Below are 25,780 nucleotides of genomic sequence, written 5' to 3'. Positions count from 1 at the left end.
GCAGAAGTGTTAAGGGAAGCCCAGCCAAGCACCAAATCTGCTCCACTGTTTCTGGACTTGACGTTATGATTAGCTTTGTTACTACCTCTTTTAAGGGCTAGCATATTCAAAAACTTACTCCCCTCAGTTTTCACTCAAATTCCTTTTTCTGTATGGTTTTACTTAAGAAGAATAGGAGCTAACCAAATACGTATCTTAGCTCTACTGATGCAATTATGAAACACATTTATTCTTACAGTAAGGACATGAGAAAACAGTACCTGTAAACTCTTCTTCAGATAGAGGTATTCCCAGTTCCTAGAGTGGCCACTGAAGTTTGTCAGGATGACAAATATAACTATCCTGAAAATTTGTGTCTTGATGTTATAGCTTTACTAAAGTTAATTACTATTCTTTTTAAGTCAAGCCTGTTGTTCCTTTGAGGGGCATGAACCACCCAGTCATTGCTGCATTCTGAGCAGCTTAAACTATAAAACTAAAAGGATCTTTATTTTATGCTATGCAGTTTCAAGACCATTGCTAATAAGCTGTACTCAAAATCTACAGTAAGTAGGTGCTGCTCCCATACTGGCAAAAAAATGCAGTCACCTGCCTTTGAAGCAGAACCTTTACTGATTTTACACTTTGACTTTCTGGAGAACTCTGGATGCTTCACATTACTACCCAGCACAAGATGGACCACTTCCTTTGAGACTCAAGTTTAGATGGCCATCCCTCATCTCATTCCTCCACAATGAACAGGAAGATAGATAATGGTATCTTCAACTATTTTTTTTTTTAATTATTCTTTTCAGGCTTATTTTCCTGTAGAAAATTTTGGGAAAGGAAGTTTTCCAATTTGACCCACTTCCTAGAACTTGGGGGGTGGGGGCTGTGTTGTCACCCCCTACTATGGCTTACTAGCCTATACATTGGACCTTAAAGAGACTTACCCGCCAGTGCCATCAGTGTCAGGGTGGAACCTAGAGGGGGGAAAAAAAAAAGAGCTGGAAAGCCACAGAAAATCCACAAGGTTCCTCAGGATTCTCAGCTGAGAATTGCTTGCTTCGTTACAGCTGAGAAAAGGAACAAACTGACATTGTTGAAAGACAGGTGATTCGGCCCTCCTCCAAGTCCCAGAGAAAGGTACCGCCATGCCCATCAGCAGTTCAGCAGGCTTTTCTCTAGAACTTAAGACAAAACACGTAGTAGAAGTTGCCCATTGCAGATGCCAAGAAACCAACTGCTGCATTAGGAAGTTTTCAAAAAGGAAGACTCCTGATCTTTGACTGGCAGGTCTGCCTCGTCTCCGTAAAACACAGACATGACACTGGTGTGCCAGGCAGAACACTCTACAAACATGCTTTCAATATTCGGGATAAGTGAAATAGTAATGGAAAACAAATGGGAAAAATAATTAAAATCAATGTTATTGATGTTGAGACTATTAGCTAATATTAACATGTTATTCTTAAAACGTGCTGAATTGTGCAAACCTGTGTTACTGAACCCTTGTGCTCTGGGGCTTCCCAGCTCCAACAAATTTTGCAGGTATAATGGTCAACACAGGGATCAAATTGTAGCATGTACACCATCATTTTTAACCCGAATGTCCCTTAAGACTCTTCATATAGCTATGAAGACAGTTCATTCATCAGAGGAAGGAGACAAGCAAACTTGTCTTTAAACAATGTCAAGAAATAAAGTTTTCACAAATTAATTTTTTTATTTAGATTGAGACTGAGAAGTAAGTTTTTGTAAACTCTAGAAGATTTATGGAAAGATAAAGAGGAACTAAAAACAAAAGCAAAAAGACAATACAAGGTGAACAGACCATAACTTTATTGGAGATATACTCAGCTACAATTATTACAAAAACTATTAAAGGTAATTGTGATCCATAAGGTGCAGATTGCAAACTTCTGCAGCATGATTACAGTATGAATGAATTACATTTTATGTCCCTTAAAGACAGCTGCAGCATGTGATGGTAAATATTTTATTGTCCATCAAATTATATGTCATTCATTCTACTTGATTTTAACCATCTTTTCAGTCAAACTATTTACAATAAAAATGCCTGCAATTTCCAATTCTTGTTCGCAATTTTCTCTCCAACTTGCTGCTGCAGTAAATTCTGAGTGCATCTACAAAGCAATTAAAGTAGTCTGTGGTTGCTATTCAAATAAAAGAGGGAAAAAACCCAAAGACTTTATTGGATAAAATTTATTTTTAAGAAATGTAGTTAGCTTTGACAGAAGTTAATTTTAACTGCTAGTGGAGTATACTACAATGACCTCTAGATATTTGCTAACATAATTCAGATTGAGTTACAGCTGATATTTAGATTACATTTCATGGTCATGAACTGTAGTGTTTTAAACCTAATACAAAAGTAAAGAAATTAACTTTAACTTCTTGAAAATTAGAGCAATTGGAAAAGGATCAACGTCAGTAATTAAGTACCAAAAATCAAAATCCCTCTCGCTTCACTCGTGTAATAAATACAGAGATTTCCATGAGAATGTTTTTGTAGGGAACCCCACCTAAAACATATGGACCCAGAATACTGTCAGAGGCAAGTGTAGTATCACAGCAGACCATGATGCTATTTGTAGTTTTCTGATTACATGTGCTGCCGTGACTGGGATACAAAGATTTCACTGTCTAAACAGATAAATGCATCTAGCATAGTTATGTCATATGCAGTAACATAAACCCCACATTTTCCAGTTTATGGTTCTGTATTTGCTTACAAGGAGGAAAACCCAAACTCTGCAACATACATATAAGCACAAGATCTTCAGGAATGTAAAAGAATGCAGTTCCATTGATTAAAATGATACCACATCAATTTGCACTAGCTGAGGATCTGGCACCTCATCCCTGGGCCACCACTATATTCCTCCCCAGCATGGAAACTGGTTCTTGTCCAAGTTCTGTACTCTGCAGTCACAACATACTATTGTGTAATGAGACTTAAAAATAGTAGGCTTTTTTCTGTACGGACTTTAGCAGCATCAAGCTGAACAAACACTTCAGAAGTCACTACTGGGCACTCAATATTCAGACCGAGCAGAGATTTAGTTGAGGTTGACCAAATTACTAGGGGCTGTCTTCTCACAAAAACTACATTATACACATAATATGTTGGTTTGTTCAGAGATAACTACTGGAGTGTCAGAGGTCATTCTAACTTTAATTACTTCACATAACAGTAAAATGATGTAGTAGAAAAACAATAGCTTTAAAATACAATCAAGAGTTGTTACACACCTTTGTTGTATTTTTCCACATACAGTAAAAATGCCACAGACATTACAAATGACCTATTTAAGTTGTGCAAGTAAATGACACATTGCAGGCATTATAATTATCTTTTTCAAATTCAGTAAATCAGAACAGCAGCAAGGCCAAACCACATTTTTCCTCTCTGTTAAGCATTTTTTTCCTTGAAATGAGGTAAAGCATGGTACCAAGTGCAATGCTTATTTGTGCTACATGAACAGAACAGCGCAAAAAAAGCCATAAAAATAAAAACGCAGCATAGTTAGGAGGACTGTTTAAAGTACAGTATAACAGGACTTAGATAAAAAAAAACAAGGTTCATGCCAACTAACCCCCACACTATTTATGATGAGCCTGTGTGGTTGCTTTTGAAGATGGGTTGCAACAGTCCGCTTACACTTGTGCTTATAGCATGTCAAGTGATTTCTATCCCAACCTTCAAATGATCAGATTTAGGTCTTTAATAGCATACACTGTCCAATATAAAATCATATCAACTGTAGGGTAAAACACACAGATGTATAACATGGAAACTAATATGAATTTTCTATCTCAAAGGATAAAAAATATTTCAATGAGGTCACACTGGAAAAAATTACGGCATTTAAAACGCATTTAAAAACGCATCAGCAGCAGAAACTACTTTATAGTCAGCCACTACACATTTCAGATTTCCAATTCATAGGCTTTATCTAGTAACAAAGTGATCATTAAACTATTCTGAAACACAGAGCAAGTTCAGTTAATTTTCTTTGCATCAAAACACTCCATAGCACTTTACTGCTAACAATTACCTGAAACCCCTGAGAATCTATGACCTTGTAACAATCGGTAAGAAATTTTAGGCGTCCAAAGACTAACTTAAATTTTAGTTTTTCATAATGCAGTTAAAACTACTTAAGACTTTCTAGATGGTCTGATTTTATCTGCTGATTGATGTCTGGCCAGAAACACAGAATTGTTAACATTAGCAATCATGTATTTTCTCTAAGAAACTTCACTCCTACCACGAAGAAAGAGCTGTAACTTACATGGGTAACTTTTTTTTTTTTTTTTAAACAGCTAACTCAAAGCAATTTACCTTTGAAAATTTAGACTGCATGTTTTTATGTTCCATTTCATTTACATTTGTTTTATACACATCAAGACTTGCAGGTCTTATACTTCCCTGTTATATTTTCATGACTGAAGTACCAAACAAATGCTAAAATTTTTTGTAAGCTAGTATTTTAATTCTCGGTCTGACTGCTGTAACAATGCTGCTTTCAAATAAAAGAATGGTCCTTTTTGCAGAATGAAAAATGATAGAGATAGAAAATATATGAACTTTTGAAAACTGTATTTCAGAAAAGCTTAATGTCTACCCCTTGTCACTAAGGCATTTATTTTATTTTGTTAAGAAAGCAAGAGCTGACAGTTTTTGTTTTGTTTTAGTGTGCATTTGTGAGGAAAGGAATAGGGTTTAAAAGCAGGAAATACAGTATTTATTTGTAATTTAATACGTAAGACACAGCATCAAGTTCAAACTATTGTGCTGGAAAACGTTAAAACACCTTGCTCTGCTTTCTCAAACTTCAAGCATAATTAACAGGGCAAAATTGCAGCAAACCTCTACTGATATTGGTGGGAATACGAGACCCACAGCTTTTTAAAAGGTAAATTAAGAGGTATTATAGTTACAGTGCAAAAAATTAAAATTTCAAGCATAATATATAAACATAGCACCAAAACAGAAAAAAACAATGCATGCAAAAAAAGAAGGAAAAGAAAAGAAAAAAAGAACTGAGGTATTTAAGTGAAGAGTGCCTACAAAAATCTAATTAAAGAAGTATAGGCAAAGCCTAAAAAATAAAAGTATGATTCCCCCCCACCCCCAGTAGACCAAAACACCAATGAGCTAGTTTCTCTAAATTAAGGACCTAAATCACAGATGTATCAAAAGTACGGCAGTTATATCTTAAACATCAACTTTCATGTTATTTAACAGCACAGCTTTGGTAGGTGAAATATGCATGCAACTCTGAAAAGTACAGTAAGAAATTTACGTGGAAATATCTCTAAGTGTAAAGGTGCTCTGTTTGTTAAATACGTAACCAATTGACTATAAAATCTGCAGCATATTTTAGGTGTGATATGTCTAAGGTTATTTTGTTAGAGTGACAGTTTGCACTGTGCAATTATTGATTACTGTTTCCAGTATTGGAACTATCTAGCTTGCAGGTTTGTGTAAAATTGGAATTTTAGCCAAAGACCATATTTTGTTTATGGTATAAAAAAAACTGTAGACTAACCACCTCCTCAGAATTGTTAAAAATAACCTAATTACATATATATGAATACAATTTCTATTATAATCCTGTAATAAGTCACAGCTATAGTAATGAGTTGTACTGTAAATATAGAGCTGTATCATTGTAAAATGCGTAACAAAATCAAGGGAATGTAAAACAGTTTGTTCCAAAAAGATCAGAAATTAAAGATTATTAATGAGGGTTTATTTATTTTTAAGGCAAGAACCTTTTTTTATGCAAGACTGTGTGGCATAAGGAAACTGAAGTTTCATTCTACCAGTATGCCAGCCATTTCAATTAAAACCTGTCCCTAAAAAATAAGTGCAATAATGATTGGGAATGCCACCTTAACGTAAAAAGATGACATGGAGAGGGGGGAAAAAAAAAAAAAGAAAAGAAAAAAAAAAAGAAAAAAAAAAAGGAGAATACTGGCACACTTATTCTTTCTTATACCCAATCATCCAGCACAGTTTATCAACTGTTTTATGACTGGCACTAGTGCACAGATTGAAGAGTTTCAAGATTACTATATATAAATCTAGCAACTGCATTAGGCGTAAGCTCCCTGGCCTTCTAACACTAAGCAAAGCTGTACTGACAATAAAAGTAAACCAAAAAGACCTGACAACAATTATTCTGAACACTTGCTAAATGTCATCATTAAAGCACTCTTGTGATTAAACAAAGCAGAAGTGAGGAAAGAAGACAAGATTGTGTTTGCGCAAAAAACTATAACTACAATTAGTTCCAAAATTTTATACATGTTAAATGTTTTGTTATCTATTCTGTTATCAAACAAACTTTAAATTCTGTCTTCCAATTTGTTCCTCTCAACATCAACATTTTTAAAAATTTGCTTTATTTGTATGTGGTTTTTTTCCCCCATTTTATTTATTTTTAAGAGGAGTCTCAGCTGTTTGGGACCTGAGGTTGATTTGCTTTGAGGCTTCGTAGTGCTCTTCTCGCAGCTGCAGATTTGGCAATCCTGTAGCTTCTGCCAACACCTTTAAACTTTCCCTTTCCTACAACTTCCACTGTTACTCTGACCTTTCCATCGTAAGTTCTTTCTGCAGGACTGCAAAAATATACAGAAGAATTACTTACTGCCTAGGCAAGTTAATGTGAAATGAGACCTACATTCTCCTTTCTACAGAAGTTAGAGCAGTATAGTTAAACAGAAATAATTGCTTTTCTCATAAAGTTATGCAAGGAAAAAAAATAAAAATCAGTGAACATAATGATCATGCTAGCTGCTTAGTGCAAAAGAGATTAAAAGTAATTTGTGACATTTACAAATCCTCAGTAGTTTATGAAGCACAGCTTAAAAACATTTTATGGCAGTGTCTACCAAAGGAAGTATATTCTTACCTAAATTTGGCTGTCTCTGGCTCCATCTCCAGCAGCTCTCGCACTGGGGAACGGGGCACATTAGCAGAAAATTTTTCTATTTGGAAAAAAATAAAAACAAATTTTTTTAAATTAGCTTTGTTCTCTTCATAGCAGATGGCACTTAATTATTAATTTTTTTTCTGAAAGCTCACAATACCTATTAATGGCCTCATCATTGGATAGTACACTTGCCAAACCATTTCCAAAGACATTCCACTATCCATATAAATGGCACCAGCAAGGGACTCAAATATATCCCCCATGGCCTTTGGTACTTCAATGTCTTCCTCTTTTTCTTCATCTTCTTCAGATCTTCTGAGCTGTTTGCAATTAAAAAAGCCAGGGGGGGCAGGGAAGAGGGGAGGAGGAGAAGAGAGAGAAATCATTGCTGCTTTTAAAATAAAACAAAGAACTTCAGAAATGTAAGCTCTCTTACATCCTATCCTGAGCTGCTTCCTTTAAGTTTTTTGACAACTTTCCACAGTGAAATTGTTCTTTTATTCCCCAATGAAATCAAGTTGCTGGATATATCATTTTTCAAATGTGAAAAAAATCCCAAACACCATTGCATACAAAGACCTTATATGCTTTGTGAATTCCTCCTGTAATAATTCTGTAGGATTTCACCACGGGTCTGTTTTTTCCAATAAGAAACAGACTTGGCTCTATCAGTTAATACTAGAAAGCTACTCATAACAAAGGAAGAGTTCATACATTAAACATCTCCTAGAAGGAGACTTTAAAATCTGGAAGTCCAATCTCTGGATGAAAGTCAGATGTACCTTTCCTTACCTCACCCCAGAAGACAAGCATGAAACAAGCATTAGTAAAATAAGCCATTAATAACTGATAACCAGCAACATCAGATTGAACTAAAAGGCACTTAGGTATTTTTTTAAATGTAGCAGGCAGTGTTTTCTTCTATGCTACTGATTTAAGACAATAGTCTATTCTCATTACTAAAACTAAACTTTCATTGTATGTCTTAAAGGTCTCAAGTTAATCTAATCCTTTACTAAAAATACCTCAAATACATATAATATACATTCACCTAAGTCCAAACAAAGCAACCTGAAAACAAAGTTTTTGATGATTACTCTCCTCTGCCTAATGAGAAAGAAGCTTCTGCCAGTCTTTTCCCCCAGCAGCTACCCTCTCACTCCATTTGGCCTCTATTTGAGGTTAAAAACCTGATTCAGTCCTCTTAAGAGTCACCATAATACTTCATAAACTAGTCCCACCCAATATTTCTACCTAAAATAAATCAAACAAGAAGTCACACCTGATGCGTACACACTCTGAACAGGAATTTTGATGTTAAAAAACAAATTCAACTGTTTGAATAGCATATTTCATACCAAGAGCAAACTGAAGCACTTTTGAGTTATACTGAAGTAACAGAAGGAGAGAAACTAAGGGCTATAAAGCAAGGGACAACAGATGTTTCAGGAGTGAGATTTGCAAAAAGAAAAGCAGATGACATGGAGACACACATGGAAACCAGTCTAGCTGGCATGAACTGCAGAAACAAAGACTCTTGCATTAACTCTGATGAAATAAGAGTTTCAGTAATTCAGTGCCAGACCAAGATAGGGAGCAGGCGTAGGGAGATTGAAACAAGAATTTTATTTGAAACAGCTATCACACAATTTCACTGCAACTTTGGTGGAAGTTTCTAGGCAATCGTTTTGCATACTAGCAAAAACTGAACAAAGCTAAAAATCACTATTATGAGCTCTTAGAGTAAGTTTTTAGCCTTTTCACTCATATTGTGAAGAAAACAAGATGGGTAACAGAGTTTGATCCACTGATGTAAAATAATTTATCTAAATTTCAGTGACAAATTTCTCAATGTTTTCTGAACCTTCCCATAAAACATGGATTTCACTCTGCAACAGAGTGCAAGGGCTGTAAACACATATATGCAACTGAAGTATTTTGATTCCCAAGCTTTTAAATTGTATACCAGAAAGAAAAAATTACTAAAGACAAAGGTAACATGTTTGTTTAGCATTGGAGTATTCTCAGATGGAGTGTTTTCTAAGGGATTGGTCAGTTTTTCAGAAGACAAACTATTAGGGATATCTATTGGATAACACTTTTAAAGAAAGGATAATGAGAAAGTCCATCTCATCCAGGACTCTGATTAGAATTTGACTCTCAAGGCCCTTGCTCTCATACATTTTCTGAGCAGCTTATCTAAATGAGTTAGTTTTAGTCCATTCTCCAGCAAATAGATGTTCATTATCATTAGATTTCCTGCATAGCACAGATACGAGCTGTGTTTGCAAGTCTTCAGTTAAACTATTTTTCAAGTGGCTTATTTGAAAGATGCATATAATGTTTCCCTTGCTAGCAGAGATAAAGCCTTTAGGAGCACGTCAAACACCCTGGAGTACAGTGCAATGACACCTGCTCCAGCAGAAATCAGACAAAAATGGTGGAAATCTCTGTCAGTGTGCTACATTTAATAATCCCAGCATTGTGCCAAGGTACTATTGTTCATGATGTTGCATGGATATCCTATCCTGAGTCAGCATTATGTGACTTTCACCCTTCATCACAATTTTATGGTATAGTAGTGTTTCTAATCTGTCAGTAAAGAAAGCAAGCTAAGCGGTTTCCCCCCATCATTTTGTTCTAACAGCACCACAAAAGCAAAATAGTGACTGAAAACAAGTGTCGCAGAAAAATCCAGAGACAAACTTGTTTCAATTTAATTACTTTCTAAATGCTCTTATTGACTTTATACTTTCTGAAGATTGTATTTTACTTTGCATATTGCATACTTTATCACTGGGAGCCTGCTTCTATGGCTACCGTGTGCGTAAAACTAACACATTATAAAAATACGCATCACACTAAGAAATCCAGTGACATGCTTCGAAATCAGATACTGAACACAGTTGTTCTACTTCCACTAACCTCAGAATCCATTCCTTGCATTTCATTCTTTTCCATTTGAAACTGCACAAAATCATCAATAACATGAAACAGTTCAGGAGAGACAGCTTTGAAGTACTTGTGGTAGTCATACTTTACAGCTAATGATGCAAAAATGGTATTATTGACTAAAGCAGATCGTAGGTCAGTAAGAACTCCTGGAGAGTGTTGCCGTGGGTCTTCATAAAGGTGCTTGGTTATGAGGTAGTCCAAAATTGCATCTCCCAGGAATTCTAAGCGCTGGTAACAATCTTAAAGTGTTGGAAATAAAAGAATGTACAACACCACAATTAAGTTTAACACACACATTCTTTCCAGGCCTTTCTGGACAAGAGGTTTGGTATGCTGCCATGTAAATTCCACAAATTAACCAATGCTCAGAGAAGACAATCTGTTTTTTACAACAGGTATCTTTATGTTTAAAGAGATTATTATTGAATTATTAAAAACAAACCAAACCAAAAAATAACAGAAAAAGCAGAAGTTATATTTAATAATAAAGCCACTTTTGAACTAAATGTTAATTTGTCAGGCTAGCAAAACACTTGTGTTTATAATCAATTAATGTTTTTACTCAAGATCTTCACATTGTGCCAAGAAACAACAAAAAAGTACAATCAAGAGGTTCCACCAGCACGCTGATGTAAAAACAATAACAATTAAACCTCCAAAAAATTAATAAAGACAATCAATGTATTAAAAGCAGGGGGAACATACAATCTGAGATTTTTCATCTAATTTGCCACAGATTTAGAGTTCTCAAAAAGCACTGAACAAAGATTCCCATTCAGAATGGGCCTTTTAAACTGGAAACTAAAATTGCCAAGACTTTGCTGTTTGGAAAATTGACAGGGGACGTGGGAATGGAGAGCTATGGAGGTCTATTTTTAGAATATAAACAAAAGCAAAAAACCCTCTTGAAAGCAAACAGGGATAGGCAGGTAGAGAGGGAAGGAAGACAAAATTATTACAAAAGTAACATGAGAATGAAATGGCTAGTACTAAGCTGCTTTTATAGCAGCTGAACATAAGATGCTGCCGAATCTCAACTGCTAGCTACTCCTTAAGAGAAAAAGTTACAGGTAACAGCAATTCACAGTTGTCTTACTTGATAAATAGAAATGGAATCAAAAGTTTCTGCTACCAACAACATAATTTCATCTAGACACCATACCTCAAGGTTTCTGTTTGTTAGTATATATATGAAAAGGAATCATCTACCTTGTATATGTTTTGTGAAATATTTGTAAAAAGTAAATATATATGTGGGTAATATTACCTAGAATGAAAAACCAAAGGACCGTTTCAGTGTTTTGTCAGAACTGTTTCTCAATGTACTAACATTTCAAAATGACTTAGTTCTTTAATTAAAGCAGAGCTTTCTTACTCCTTGGAATAAGGAACCAATTCACTACAGGGAAAAATTCAGACTGCTGACTGCACAGGAATTTGCCATTCGCTTCAAACAGGGTTGGAATTTTACCATGGTTTGTTTTTAATTGCATATTATCATAGGAAAATATTTAAAGTTTTAGAATGAACAAATACTAAATTAATTAGTATAAGCAAAAGTAAGTCAAGATTACAGAAATATGCATTTGTACTGCTGTAAAATCTTTTATGAGATCACGTACAGAAACATTAAGCAGTTAACCTGAAATTAATATTTAGTCTGATTTAGTCAATTGCTTCAAACTTTGACTTTAAATATTTACTCAATAAAATGCCTAGACTTAAATTAAACCTTCCAATTCACAATTTCAAATGGAAGTCTCTGTATTTTACTATCCTACAGACTATTCAGCTAATAAAAGTTGTACAGTCCACTTTTAAACTTCAGAAGTACAGTCAAAGGGTAATATTCTTGGGATTAAATTATGGGACAAATTTGCTTAATATACTTGCAAAACATGATCACTACTTCTAGAAGTACACTGCAATTTTCCAGAGTTCTACAAGAAATTATTGCAGCTAAATCAGGATCTAATGTCAGTCATATACAACTAGTGATACAGCATCAGAGATGAAAAATGCTCCTCCTTCCCAGAAATTGATTAGGCTTCGGTAAATCTTCTATCTGTATCAAGTTAAAATATGAATAAATCATTGAGATACAGCTTCAACAAGTATCCCTCTCTAAATAAGGGGCAAGATATTCTAAGATTTTGTATTCAGAGACTATTGACTTCTTAAAGTAACACATGATGTCTAAAAAAAGACTACGTATGGGAACACAACATATACTGCTTCTCTTGCATTTACAATATGGGAAAAAAACCTAGTTTCTTTAAGACAACTTACCAGTAATGGTATTATAATGGTACGAGGCATGAGTAAATGCCTGAAGAAGATAAGCCTTGTTCTTAAAACTGTAGTTTATTTTCTTCTCAAAGTTTTCAAAACCAGAAATAAGGTGATTTAGGGTTTTTTCAGCATCTGGGTGATCAAACATACACCTCGGTGGAATCTTCAAACAGCCATACTCCAGGTCTTTATACAGAGAAGGCTCTGAATTAGCTACAGAAGCAGAAACAGAGTTTGGTGAAAGACTCTTCTGCTCACTGTTACTATTCTCTCTGGTAGCACACAAAGTGCCTTCCCAATCAGTCTTTTTAATTACAGGGAGCACCTTCAGCCCCAATGAACACAGGAAAAGCTGAGCAGCTCTTTCACCACAGCTGGTCAGATAGCAGCCCAACAGGGCTTCCACACAGTCGGCAATGCTTTTGTCAGCAATACACTGCTCTGTATGCAAGTCATATGAGATAGACTGTTTTCCTGCATCAACACCACAGTTTTCTTCTGATGGATTCCAGAAGCCCACTACAAAATCATCCTCTTCAACAGCCTTGCTAGGATCCAGGTAGCACATAGCATCCCAAGAACTATAGTCAAAATCATCAAAATCTGATGAAAACTGAACATTACCCAGGGATGACTTTTTGGGTGCTTTCCATTCATAGTTTGAATCAGTGGTTGAAAAGTGTGAGAGAGAAATTTTCTTCACAAAAGCCCCTGATCCCATTAGCATATTATCAATGAATTTGATATGCTCCTGATCATACTCCAGAAAATCATCTTCAAAGTCTGTTTCTTCCTTGGGTAACCTCCACATTAGGTCTTCATCCTCTTCATCATCATCATAATCATCAAGTTTACCATTAGCCAACAAGTTCTCCTTTGTCTATGAAAGAACACAAAAAATATGGTACTGAAGAAGGAAATGAGAAACTTTTATTATGTCAGAAGAGTAGCATTTGAGTAGTGTCTGCTAGTAATAAGACTGACTTTTTTTTAACGTTCCCAATTACATTGTCTGATGAGATGCACCTCAATTAGCACTAGCATTCTAAGACTAGAATAACCGTCTTGGAATAAAACCCCTTTATTACTAACCTATAATAGCATATGTTCAACATATAACACATGCTGCATTTCACAGGAACTCGTGCTTATGCTTGAGTGTGATGCACATACAATTAACTTTAAATTCACTAAACATTATACACTTGCACACCAAAGTAAAAAAGAAAGAATTCTACATTAACAAATTCAGAGAAGTACAAGAAACAGTTCTGGATGCATCCTTCTCCCTAGCTGCAAAGTATGGCTATTACAAATGTCGATTCAATGTAATTTTGAAGATTCTTTCTACATCCTTCTATGGCAAATACTAAGGGACCAGCAGGGTTTACTACAGTCCCACTCACAATAATCTCAGTTTTGGGACACACAAACGGAAAACGCATTCAATGAAACAACTGTCAGAACTTCTTTACCCTAGTTCAATAACCATCATTTGAAACAGCAAAATACATTTATCTATGCTCTCAAACACAGTTAGCTGCAAATTAATTCAGTCTACTTGGGGAAACTAGCAGAAAGTAAGTGCAGTGAATCAGTGTAGGTGATTTTTATATTACAGATCAAAACCAACAGTCTAATACCAGTTAGTTGGCAAGAATCTAATGCTTATGTGGGTGACAGTCTTGACTGCATGTACTGGGGATTCAGTAAGTGATCTTGCTGCTTATTAGACATTAGATATAGGCCAATTTTTACTTCTGTAAGAACCACACTACAAGCTAGTAATTCTTAATTTTTACAAATATGAAATCTCTCCAGTTTTTCATACATTTAGTATCACCAGGATTTCAATATAGCAGGTCTAAAAATGGAAAAGTAGAAAAAAGGCACGCTTCTGTAATATAGGTTTTTGATGTTTGTTTTTAAACTGAGTATTAACATATACATTAAATCATGAAGTAGGATAATATCTCAATACAACAACAACTAGTATGAATCCTATGTCCTTTAAAGTACATATTTGTTTGAAGTTTTGTTTTTTTTTCAGGCTATACTTATAGCCTTAACTAATTAAAAGAAAAGTCAAAGTTGTCACCAATTTTTTAATACTTACATACATACCCATAACAGCAAAACTAATGATGTCTCATGTATTTTCCCTGCTCATATTCAGCAAATTCGTACGGACTGATATAAATCATAAATTGAACACAGATATGCCCAAGCTATACAATGCTGTTCAATTTGCCATGGCCCCAATCCAGGAAAGCACTTAAACATGTTAGCTAAATGCACAAGTAGCCTTCCTAACATCAAAAGGACTATTCACAGGCTCAACCCAGCCTCACTGATGTCAGCAGGAATTCTGCCACTGAATTTGACAGGAGCAAGATCAGATTCAAAGTGCTTTTCTGGATTGGGTCCTGAAAGCCAACACCATTTTGAAACAAGTGAAACAACCTATATCTGCCCTCAGTCTATGTATGGCACATTGTAGGTCTCAGTCACATAATCTTGCAAATCGATGAACCAGATGCTACCACTGGGGACCTCTCCCTTTGGGCCAAATGTACAACCCTCTAGAGGTGTGGATGGGTGGCAGCTGTAAGGTGCGCTAGGCAGCACTTGAAACCATCTAAGGATCAAACAGATCATGACTTCCTCATCAGGATGGAGCAGACTTAGTCAGGTTTAGAATTTCTGCTGCTGTAATTACCCATCTCACATACATACAGCAGGGATTTCTGTAACTTCAACTGATCAGAAAGACATAGCAAAATTTGATTTTAAATAGTTATTTTGGATACTAGTAGCAGTATAACGCTCAAAATAAAACTAACCCAGTCTCAACGAGAGCTAGTGCTGATTTTTTCTTGTTACACACCACCTGTCATATCTGTCACTGAAAGAAAAATACTTTCTGAATGAGACATGTCTATATGGACGATTCGAAACAGATTTCTGTGCCTGTTTTTGCAAAGATTTAACTTTGCAAATTTGATTAACTTTGATTTTAACAATTTCATTTTTACTACAATTTCATTCACGAGTTTCTTAAAATAAAATTAATTTTAATTAGCAGGACAGCTATGTGAACTACCCTAACTCTCTCTGCACATCGCTTCTTGTATAAAATAATCAAATTTTAAGTGATGAGAATGAACAGTAGGTAAAGGAGCCATAAAACAATTCTGATAGTTGGTTTTTTTCATCATCAGACAGCATTTCAAAAATAAAACAATGAATACCAGAAGAAAAAAACCTTTTCTTAAAGAATACCTAATTGATTTTGAATAAGTTATGGCCACTTACAAGCTGAAGTTAAAATACATGTAAGTGCTTTTTCCTGCTTTTTGGAAATCAGCTATTCGATCAAATGAACAAAGGAAGATTCTTCCCCTTAATAAAGCTTGATAACACAAAAAATACCAACATTTGACTAGGGTGTTTCAGTAATAATTTGTCATAATGAGATTTCCAGCCCCAGTTATAGACCATCAGCCCCTGGATGAAGAAGGAAATTTACATCCGAGAAAGCAAAATATCTACTTGGCACAAACCCCCACTTCTTAGTTGCATCACTGTCTGTATTTTGGTCTGAAATTGTGTGTTTTATTTACAAATAAACAGTGACTAGCAAAGAGGAAGAGGCCACTGGAAAGTTATGGAGAACTGAAAGCTTTTTAAAACCAATGATTAGCTCCTGTTCCAAATGTACTATCTTATTTTTAGAAAGGTATAGCAGTAAGACTCTTTGAAATGAAATCTTGGCACAATACAGAACCACAATAATCGGGTTGTTTTATTCTGCAATAAACATTTATTTGCACAGTACATCTACCTAATAGTCCTCTCATGTGCCCTCTGGTGGTTCTACAATCCAAGTGTGGTCTTCAGAATTGTGAAAAAGAAAAAAAATCCCTCCTCCTCCTTCCCCTGACCTCCAAACCAGTTTCAAACAATTGAAGATTACATTACTGACTGCTGTGATCAAGGATATTTCTTATACATACACTTCTACTCTAGACATACAATGAGTTTAGTCAGAAAATACTTTGAATCGTTCCTCATTAAGATTTGTCATTCTGAAGCTTTTGGTGATAGACAGTGAGGATGTCTAAGCCAGCATTGTACTTTGGATGAGAAGTAGCTCTCAGTCATACTCATGGTATAACTAACAGCAACCAATATTGAACATTTTCTCAAGCCAGTTATAATCTTCATTCTGCCTTTGCACTATGAAAAAAGCAACTTCTTTTCATATATTCTATAAAGGTGAACTCATTTATTAAAAAGCAGTCTTCTGCCTATATATATATATATATTACAGCAAAACCAGTAATGATAATTCCATTTAAAATTTTGAAATTTCAGAAAAACTCCTGAGAGCATGCTAACTACAAGCAAAAAAAGGTTTTCTTCTCTGCTTTTCCATTAATGTTTATACTTATTATTGGATGACGTTCGGTAAACTTCCTTACTTTGGGTTCTATTCAGGATCAGTTTTCCTCTCATTTTCTGTAAGTTACAGTGAAGTTTTAGAAAAGAAGCAAAGATACAGGTTTACTTTTGTTTTGCTGAAAACATAGCAAAATATCTTGGTGGTGGGAGGAGGTAAGGGTGAGAGAATACAGACATGCAAATAATTATTCTCAACATAGTTAAATAAAGTCTTACGGTTTCATCTTTCTCCCACTTATCAGTGTTGCTCTTGTCCTGGTTTACTATGTAACCAGGAGGCAGCCAATTGACTGGGGGATCAAAAATCGACACCACCATGCGACTAGGCAGTCCTTTCTTTTTTCCAAGGCGATACAAGTTACAGTTGCTGACCTGCAAGAAAAACAGTCTGATAAACCTCTGGACATACATTTACAGAAAAAATAGGTTAAAATGGAAAAGGAGCAAAACAATTTTACATGTAAAGCCAGATCTTGTACCATTATGCATTTTCTCTAGTTCTCAAAAGAGAGTTCAGCTTTCTTAATATAGTACAACCAATTCATAGCAAGGCACAGATTTATTTTTTTTTAATTTTTTTTTTAAGGCCAAGCATATTAGGTGTGACAATTTCAGTTAAAGAAACCCAATAGATTAAATTCTCTTTGCAAAACAAAATTATTGCTACTTTTAAAATAATAGTAAATATAACCTGTACAAGTGTCATTAATTACCAGTATTAATAATCAACATTCAGACTAGATTTGCAATGAAAAATGATTGCTATTATGGATAGATTGACCTAAACCTTGGCAGTAGAAAGTGTTAAAACAGTTCGTATAACAAATCTTATTAAGTCATAATCCAGATGTTATTTTGACAGCCTCTAAAATTCTTTTAAATATTTTAAAGGGAAGGGAAAAAAACACTCTCACGTACACAAACATACTTCCTTTTCCTTTTTAACTATCAACTTCTGATCTTCATTTCTCATTTTAACCACACTTTTCATGTTTCTTTTTAAAGTCTTGAAATTTGAACTTGAATATTCAATCACTGCCTTTATTTGACCTGTGCAATTTATTTAGCTCTCCTTATTTTCCAAGATTAAACTACTCAATCATTTAATTCTCAGTGATGCATTTTATTAGAGGTAGACAATCAAATCCTTAGCATTTAATTCAAATTATCACATTATGTGGGGAAAAAACCCAAACAAAACTTTCACATGATTGATTATTCCAGAATTTAAAACCAGCAGCAGTAGAACTGAAGGCTCTGCTCCCTGCTGTTTACACTTACTTTAAAATGCTTTCAAAAGTTTTGATGCAACAGTTCTGTAAGATTTTTTATTGTTTCATTTTTAGTGTTCCTGTAAGACTATGCTAAAAGTTTTCAAGGAAAGTAACTTATTGAGGAAACAAAGGAAAGGTCAAATACAGCTACAACCTAAGGTTCTGTGCTGCTAGCTCAATCCTTCCTTCAGGTGCTCCTGTTAAAGAGTTTCTACTCAATACAGCTCTAGTGTTCAGTCCAAACGTCCTCACTAACCCAGAACTTTTAGTTCTATTCAGTCCTGTCCTTTCTTAGGCTGGTAATCAGCTTGTTTAGATTTCAAAATGAACTGTACAAAACAGTTTCAATCAATCAGAGTTATGGCAACATTAATCCTGTAGTCCTGTATTTTTATTCCTAATAAGCATGCTACCCAACGTATCATCAGTAAAGCTGTGGAATTAAATCAACCTGTTGCCATTCAATCTTCTAGCAAAATTTTTATATATATGGCTTGTTACAGCATGCCTGTTACATAGTACCATTGGATTGTTATTACTTACTTTTTTGCTTCTCATATATGACAGCCGTCCCTCGTGAGCATCAGGGTAAGTGCAAAACAAGTATGTAGTGATGGCATGCTTTAAAAATGAATCACCAAGCATTTCTAGCCGCTCCAGATTAAATCCATCACTAGCATTTGAAAGAGTCAAAGCTTGAAGAATGAGACCAGGATTAGGACCGAGAGTTTTTGAGGAATACCCACTGGAAGGGTTCTTTTCAGAATCTGCTCTGTCTTTTGAAAGATTAATAGCTTTTGAAGTAATGGTGGTCACTGCCATTTTGGGGCATCCATCTGAGGTAGATCTGTTAGCATTTCCATCAAGGTATTTATTACTCAGTAGAGTACATTCATTGCTGGGCTTGGGCTGGTTCTCACTGTTGTATAAATTCTGAATGGGATATGAGGTAGTTGGTTGTACAGGTATTTCCTGCCTGCAGTAATTCAGCTGATTTCCTTGGCAAAAGTCTCTGTTAACTAAATCACAATTGCCATTGGCAAGATTTTTATTATAAGAAACACCATTAATTGCTGCAAGTTCTGCCGAGACATCAATTTGGAGTTTACTGGGTGACTCATTGAGTAATGTTCTGTAACTCACAGACATTTGGTCATGGTTTTCTGCAGAAGAGGTTCTATTAGCACCTTGATGTGCAGCATTTTCAGGGACTACAATTGTGCTGTGCTTACAGTAATTTTCATTCTCTACTAAAGAGGAGTTAGGAATAGAGATGAAGGATTTGCTGTCAATAGACTTTTTCCATCCGAAGTCCAAGTTAGGGTATCTGTAAAGATACATGCTGATTTTGTTAACAAAAAAATATTATCACAAGACAAGAAGACTCTACATGCACATACATGTTTAAAAAAAGCCACGTTCCTCTGAAAAGAACAGTGACCGCAGCATCTAACTTCACCATTCACAATCAAGTCTTTTTAAACTATGCTTCACTGAAAACTGACATGAGTTAAACAAAGTGTATCAGTTTTAAATTCATGCAGTAATGGTTAAGTTTCCACCTTGTTTTCCAATGAAGTCGGATATACTGAAAAAAGACATGCCTGAAATCTGCAGGAAGTGATTTAACCCCTACACCAGCATCAGTGGCTGTTTGAGCTCTCAGTTCCTCTGCTGTCAAAAGGCAGTGCAGGCGATAAAGTATGCTGGGAAGGCAAACTGCTTTTCTCCACAATGACGCTGGAATAGGATGTATAGCACAGAGCTCTGGAACCAGTATCTGGGGAGAAAAGGGGGGAAGAAAAGAATTTTACCTGTAAGGGTAGTCGTCAGATCACTGTTAAGAGAGAGGCAATTGAATTAAATACTTCTATTTTACCTGCTTATTCTGCAAACTTTCCCACTTTGCTTTTCTCTTCTCAGCACTGCTTAGTGGAAGTGCTTTCCCCTTCTGATTCAAATGGCGAGGAGTCAAAAGATTAAGTCTAAAAGACATGTGAAAATACTTTAATGTAAGTACATAATTAATGAATAGAACTTACTAGCCTAAATTTTCTGAAGTGATGACTTATGCTTAGTATTCAACCTTTATGCATTGTGACAAGCAAGTGAAAGTACAGTTACCTCTGGAAAAAAATGGACTCAAGTTACAGTTATAACATAAATTAAGTACCCCAAGAAAAAAAATCAGTAGTTATTTTGGAAAACACAAGCCCTCAGCTTTATCCCATAATAAAAAAAAAAAAAAAAAAAAAGGCACTTTATTGTCAAACTACAAACAGCAGACACAAATATGACTGTTGTTACCTTGAAGATGTGTGGTCCACATCCAGCAGTGGCTGGTTGAGATTGGTAAGGTCAAGGTTATACTTGGTTTTATAATATTCAGCAAAAGTTTCATATTCAGGGGAAGGGAATTTACTGAGTGGAGTAAGATCAGTGTATACATCAGCTACATAGAATCGATGAGGCTGATCAAAATTTCGATACCTAAAAAAAAAACCAACCCAATATTTTGGCATATGTTATAGCGTTAGAGTAAAGCTTGTGTTAAGTCCTTCATGTTCTAATGTGGTCAGGTGATAAACCATTAAATAGCTCACTTGAGGTTTTTGGTTGGTGGGGTTTTTGTTGTAGAAACCATTTTTTTTTAGCTAACTCAAATACTGAATGAGAAGTGTGCTATAAGATAAGGAAGAATAAAGTCAATCTATAATCTATGAAATTACCTCTACAGAAACATTTAAATTAAATGCAGGATTTATGTCTTTAACGTCTAATACAAAATCAAGCTCTAGACAACAATCTCCAAGACTAATGCTGCAAACGACAATTTCTTAATTCCAAACACCTAACAATGAAATTTGGTAATTGGGCTTTTTAATATCTAGTCTCCTATGTGCTACTGCATACAAAGACTGTACTACCTCATATCTAAACTGGCATTTTACCCAAGTCATCCCACAGATAAAGTTAAAATACAAAACCCCAAATATGTAGTAAGGTAAATTCACAAGTCTTCCAAGGACAACGCAGTTCTTGTAATAAAAGCAGAATGTTAGAAAAATAAAGCCAGAATGCTGCAACACCTCTACTGTCGCTACTGATGCTCACTGGATATACTACAGTGATAAACAGGCAGAGGAAAATAATAATAAAAAAATCATTAAATCAACATTCAATATATAGATTTGCACATTAACTAATTTCATACTTTGATCTGCTGCATCTATCACTTTAAGCTTCTATGCAAACACTGTTTACACACTATTAGTGAGTCTTTTCAGCTTCCTTCCAAAGAGAAAATTCAAGAAAACCATGTTCCCAGGCTGTCTGAACTTCTTCACTGAAGGACATGCTGGTTAAAGGAGCTTTCAGGAAATCCTTTTTTCTTATCTTATTCATAATCATGCCTATTCTGAAGAATTCAATCAGAACTGTACCAATACACAGTCATTGTATTATGCTTCCCCTGCGGAGCTTACAACCAAGTAGGACAGAGAAGGATAAGCACATATTTCCACCATTTTCACATTGACTGAAGACAGAAGTACTTGAAATTCTGACATTTATTAATCTATGAAACAAGGTAAAAAATGTTTTGGCTTTTCCCAAGACTGAACATTATCAGATGGCAACTAATAATTCTCGTAAAAGAGATGTACTCAGCCACCTACTCAAGCCCCAACCCCAATTTAAAAAAAAAAAAAGGGGGGGGGGGGAGTGGGGGCAGGGGGGAAGGGGGAAGAATAATACTGGTTTAGACACTGTGGCCAGATCTTCAGACAGGTGAAATACCGTAGCTTCACTGAAGTCCAGCAAGTGTGCTAATTTGCACCACCTATGAGCTACTTCTACAGGGTTAACTCTGATCATATGAAGTAATGCTTATACACAGTGATGGTTCATCACCACTTTTTTACACTAGCATTTTTGCCACAGTATTCATCAGCACTGATAGGAAGATATTTAAAGAAAAAAAAAAAAGTCTAACACAGATGAGGCCAAAACAAAGTACTAATATTTATCTTCCATATATATTCTGCAACTACCATTGCTTACAATATACTAGGTACAAGCACAAGCCAGTCAGTCCATTTCATTTTTTCACATCATGCCAAACGTGACAGAGAATAATTAAGTCTCCAAAAACCCCACCAATTCTAGAGAACCTTTGCATATCCAGTACATAAAATGATGTAAACTTCTCCTCTAAATACCACTCCACAGAAAGATTCTTTTAACTGGTCTTTTTCAGTTGTTAATTTTTCCATCTATCAACAGCATACCTTCCTTTAGCAGGCCTTTGGTGTGTATAAGCAGTAACCAGAGAACACAACTCCCACTCAATCTTCCAAATTAAAATCAGTTCAGTAGGCCAGTTCTTGATGGAGTCACAAAGTTTTATCAGAATACTTCATAAGTTTTGTGGTGAACTCTACTATTCCTAATAAAAAGGTAATGAGTCTTGGGAGGCCTAAACGCTTAAATCCTACTATGTAAGATTAACTATTGACTAAAAGTTATCTTTAAATTACGAGACACCACCAGATACCTTCAGATTAATACCATTCATTTCTTACAAGCAATTCTGTTGCAGACACTAACATCCCCTTATTACAAGTGTGTGTATAAACACAGTAGGTACATACCTAAAGTATGTATACAGTACTCACCGTGGAATGATAACTGCATCCTGGTAATCTTCTAACTTGAAAATAAAAGGCATTTCTTTTGTATATTGTGTACTAGGAATGCCTGTACGCGCCTCAGATTTCTCAATGTCTTCCATAAACTTAAAGTCAATGTCCAAAGTGCTGGAGTCATCAACTTAAAAAGGAAAATGTGTAACTCAGTTATTCAGGGGACAGTTTTCCAGGCTGAACTTTTCTGGGAAGTTTTAAATTACAAAATTTTTTTCTTATTCTATACACATATTTGATTATTTCAAAAAAATTCCAAAGGAGATATATATATGATTTCCGACCCTTATGGAGTCAGCTGAAACCTACTATAAATCAACTCACACCATCAAGTTAAAACTAATTTGGAATTGTGAAGAAGTAATAAAAATATAACTGACAAATTTTCCTACTACCACATATGGTATCATTTCTACAGCAAACACCTGAAATTTAACATAAACATTAACAAACATGTTGCTAAATTAATTCAAAGCGAATATTTAAAAGACAAGAGCTCTGTTCTTACCAACATTAAGAGGTAGAACACAATAGGCTGAATCAGCTTCTGTGGGTTTGAACTCTAGTGCAGGTTTCTCAAGACGAAGAATATGTGAAAAAATGTACTGGTGGAGTCGCGTTATCAGCTCAAGCATTTGCAGAGACAGAGTAAAACCAGATTTCTTAAGCTCAATAGATATTGTAACCTCTCCAGAGCGAGTATACACAGGAAAGTGAGGAATCTAAATAAGAAAAAAACCAAAAGAAATCAAGAGAGAAAATCCAGAGTAGGATTCCTCTACAGAGTACCAGTTGTTTAGTTTAGATGCTGAGGCAGCACTTGCCTGACCACACAGCAAACTGCATCAAACTGGATCAGAATTCTGATCCTTGATGACCTTCAATTATAGATGAGATTTTGAAGGCTTAAAGAATGGCTGGCTGCCCTTTTTTTTTTTTTTTTTTTTTTTAAAACAGTTCTCCTTGTGTTTTACAGCTTTTTATATAAGATCAAGTAAAAACAGAAGTCTTCCATTAAGGAGGAAGAAATGTGAAAACCAGCAAACTCCTGAAATGTTTTCTTCTGTGGACAACAGAAAATATGATTTGAAAAAATCTTCCTCAGCTGAGTGTCATCCACAGAAAATGCCTTTCTATTAAAAATTAAAATTTTCTGAAGCAAGAGGTATCAATTTCAATTAACATGGCCTACTTTTTCTGTTGCTGCAGACTAGCAAAGCTGAGAGGACTTGCTACCATAGCTTTCATAACAGATAAGGCAGCACTGCAGGCCATCTCTGTAGCTGATACACCACTCCTATCACACCTCATGCAAAAAAGGAGGACCATTTTGAATTTGCTACTGCAAAATAATAAAAAATAAAATTGTAAAACAAAAGTTTGGCAAAAACAGAACAGATTGTTCCATCACTAAAGACAGAAAATGAAGTGGTGACTGGATGGGATGGATATTATTGCTTATTTTCTAGAAGTTACTTGATACAAGCAGCACTTAGGGTAATTTCCAACCCTTCAGTCTGGGGGTGAGGAATAAGTGGAAAACGACAGGTTGTAAGGCATGTAGAATAAGCAAAAGAGGTAGATTCATTACCTGAGGTATAGGTTTGGCTGTCAATATGCCAAAACATCTCGTCGTATCCTCAGGAGGATATAGCTTTCGTCTCCTGAAGTTGAGCTCATCAGGTAGAGGAGTCGTTAACACCATTCCTATTACATACAGGTAACAGGGCTGATCAGGTTTGGGATAACTATCCCTCAAACATTCCGGAATCTAAAAATCAAAACACACAAAAAAAATTTAACATGATAAAAATCTGCAAAATTCACCTAAAGACTATTCTTTGAACAAGACTTCACGTTTATTTGGAAAGATACTGCTAAAAATGAGGAATAAAAAAAAATTAATCTGGACTTAAGTAATGTTTTCTTTCTTAAGCAAAAACATTGTGTCAGCAGCCTGGCCTGGCAGCCACTAGATCTGTCCAAACACTTGCATCAAGGGAGCACAATACTCCCAGATCTTCCTATTTGCCAAGAGGCAACTTCCATTGCATCCCTAAACTTCCTCTGTATCCACCCTGTCTTAGAAATACAACTCTAACTGTAGAACACAGACAGCACTTCACCATAAATACAAGTGACATTTTGATGCCAATTTCCATATTTAGCCAGTAACTCTGGAGCACACTTTATGTCCAAGGTCTTTGGACCTTAACAGTTGGGCGTGGGGTGGGGTGGCATGTAGGAGAGAAAAATGTGCGTGCATAGGAAAAAAACTACATCCTAGTAATTCAATTTTCATGTAAGCTTGGCTGAACCTACAGCTTCATTAACATGGATTCTTTTCCCTAGCAGAACTGTTTAAAAGTATCAAAAATTCAATACACTGCCCCTTTGTCCAGGCACTACACTATAGAAGTTTTCTAATAACAATTCTAGCTTGCAGATCTGAATACTCGCAACACCCACAAGCACTTTTAACTCTGCTGCTCATGTTTGTCATAGACCTTAAGAAACCATGCTTTATGTTTGGTAGGAGTTCATTATTTTGTAGGTCTCAAAAATGATCCTCCTGTTTATCTAAAACTAAATTACAATACATGTAGTCCTGGATTTTAAAGTTATACTGTAGCAAAACTATGGTCTTGGCTTAATGGAAAATTACTCATAAGTTTAATAACTATATTAAGCCCAAGAGGATCTTGTAGACCTTCAACATTTGCCAAAGCTTCTTTTCCAGATGTGAAAAGTTGGTACAAAAGCAAGGGAAAGTATTCTTGGATTCTGCATTAAAAAAATAACTGAGAAAGAATGATGCATCACTTGACAAATCAACTCCTCTGAATGAGAGATACCATAATTGTGCATTTTACGAGTCACTCTTATTCCAACAATCACTAGTGAGGTAAGAGGACTGAGAAGGGCATTTATAACAAGAAGCATCAAGAAACACTGTGTAAAGATTCAAACTGTTTGTGAAGTCTTGCAAGAAAAAGGTTTTCTCATCTGTCGGTCCCTCTGTAATACACTCTGATGCCACAGTATCCTTTCCTAAGCTTTCCTAATAACCAATTATTTAAACTATTAATAAAATTGGGGCATGCAGAGGATGCCAAGAATGGAATTACTTAAGGGCTATCACCGT

At 35.4% G+C, this 25,780-nt stretch overlaps 1 protein-coding gene across 6 annotated transcripts in view; it reads right to left on the bottom strand.

The window, feature by feature from the left end:
- Positions 1-1,799: 1,799 nt before the first annotated feature.
- The window catches only part of DICER1 (dicer 1, ribonuclease III), a 73,782-nt gene continuing 49,801 nt past the window's right edge, over positions 1,800-25,780 (bottom strand). For 5 of the 6 annotated variants that reach the window (XM_030040050.2, XM_030040070.2, XM_030040060.2 and 2 more), the window contains exons 17-29: positions 24,227-24,406; positions 23,144-23,357; positions 22,609-22,762; positions 20,240-20,422; positions 19,812-19,917; positions 19,537-19,712; positions 18,476-19,259; positions 16,875-17,030; positions 12,192-13,074; positions 9,873-10,141; positions 7,105-7,267; positions 6,927-7,002; positions 1,800-6,633 (exon numbers count right to left, since the gene is read on the bottom strand). In XM_030040050.2, coding sequence (XP_029895910.1) covers positions 6,468-6,633; positions 6,927-7,002; positions 7,105-7,267; positions 9,873-10,141; positions 12,192-13,074; positions 16,875-17,030; positions 18,476-19,259; positions 19,537-19,712; positions 19,812-19,917; positions 20,240-20,422; positions 22,609-22,762; positions 23,144-23,357; positions 24,227-24,406 — 3,510 coding nt within the window. In that variant the 3' untranslated portion in view covers positions 1,800-6,467. Of the gene's footprint in view, positions 6,634-6,926; positions 7,003-7,104; positions 7,268-9,872; positions 11,968-12,191; positions 13,075-16,874; positions 17,031-18,475; positions 19,260-19,536; positions 19,713-19,811; positions 19,918-20,239; positions 20,423-22,608; positions 22,763-23,143; positions 23,358-24,226; positions 24,407-25,780 lie in introns of those variants that run through there. The other variant, XM_041129680.1, reaches the window with a different exon arrangement.

This window comes from Aquila chrysaetos, chromosome 2 (assembly GCF_900496995.4).
Source record: "Aquila chrysaetos chrysaetos chromosome 2, bAquChr1.4, whole genome shotgun sequence".
Classification (NCBI taxonomy): Eukaryota; Metazoa; Chordata; class Aves; order Accipitriformes; family Accipitridae; genus Aquila; species Aquila chrysaetos.
This window is presented reverse-complemented; position numbering and strand designations above follow the sequence as displayed.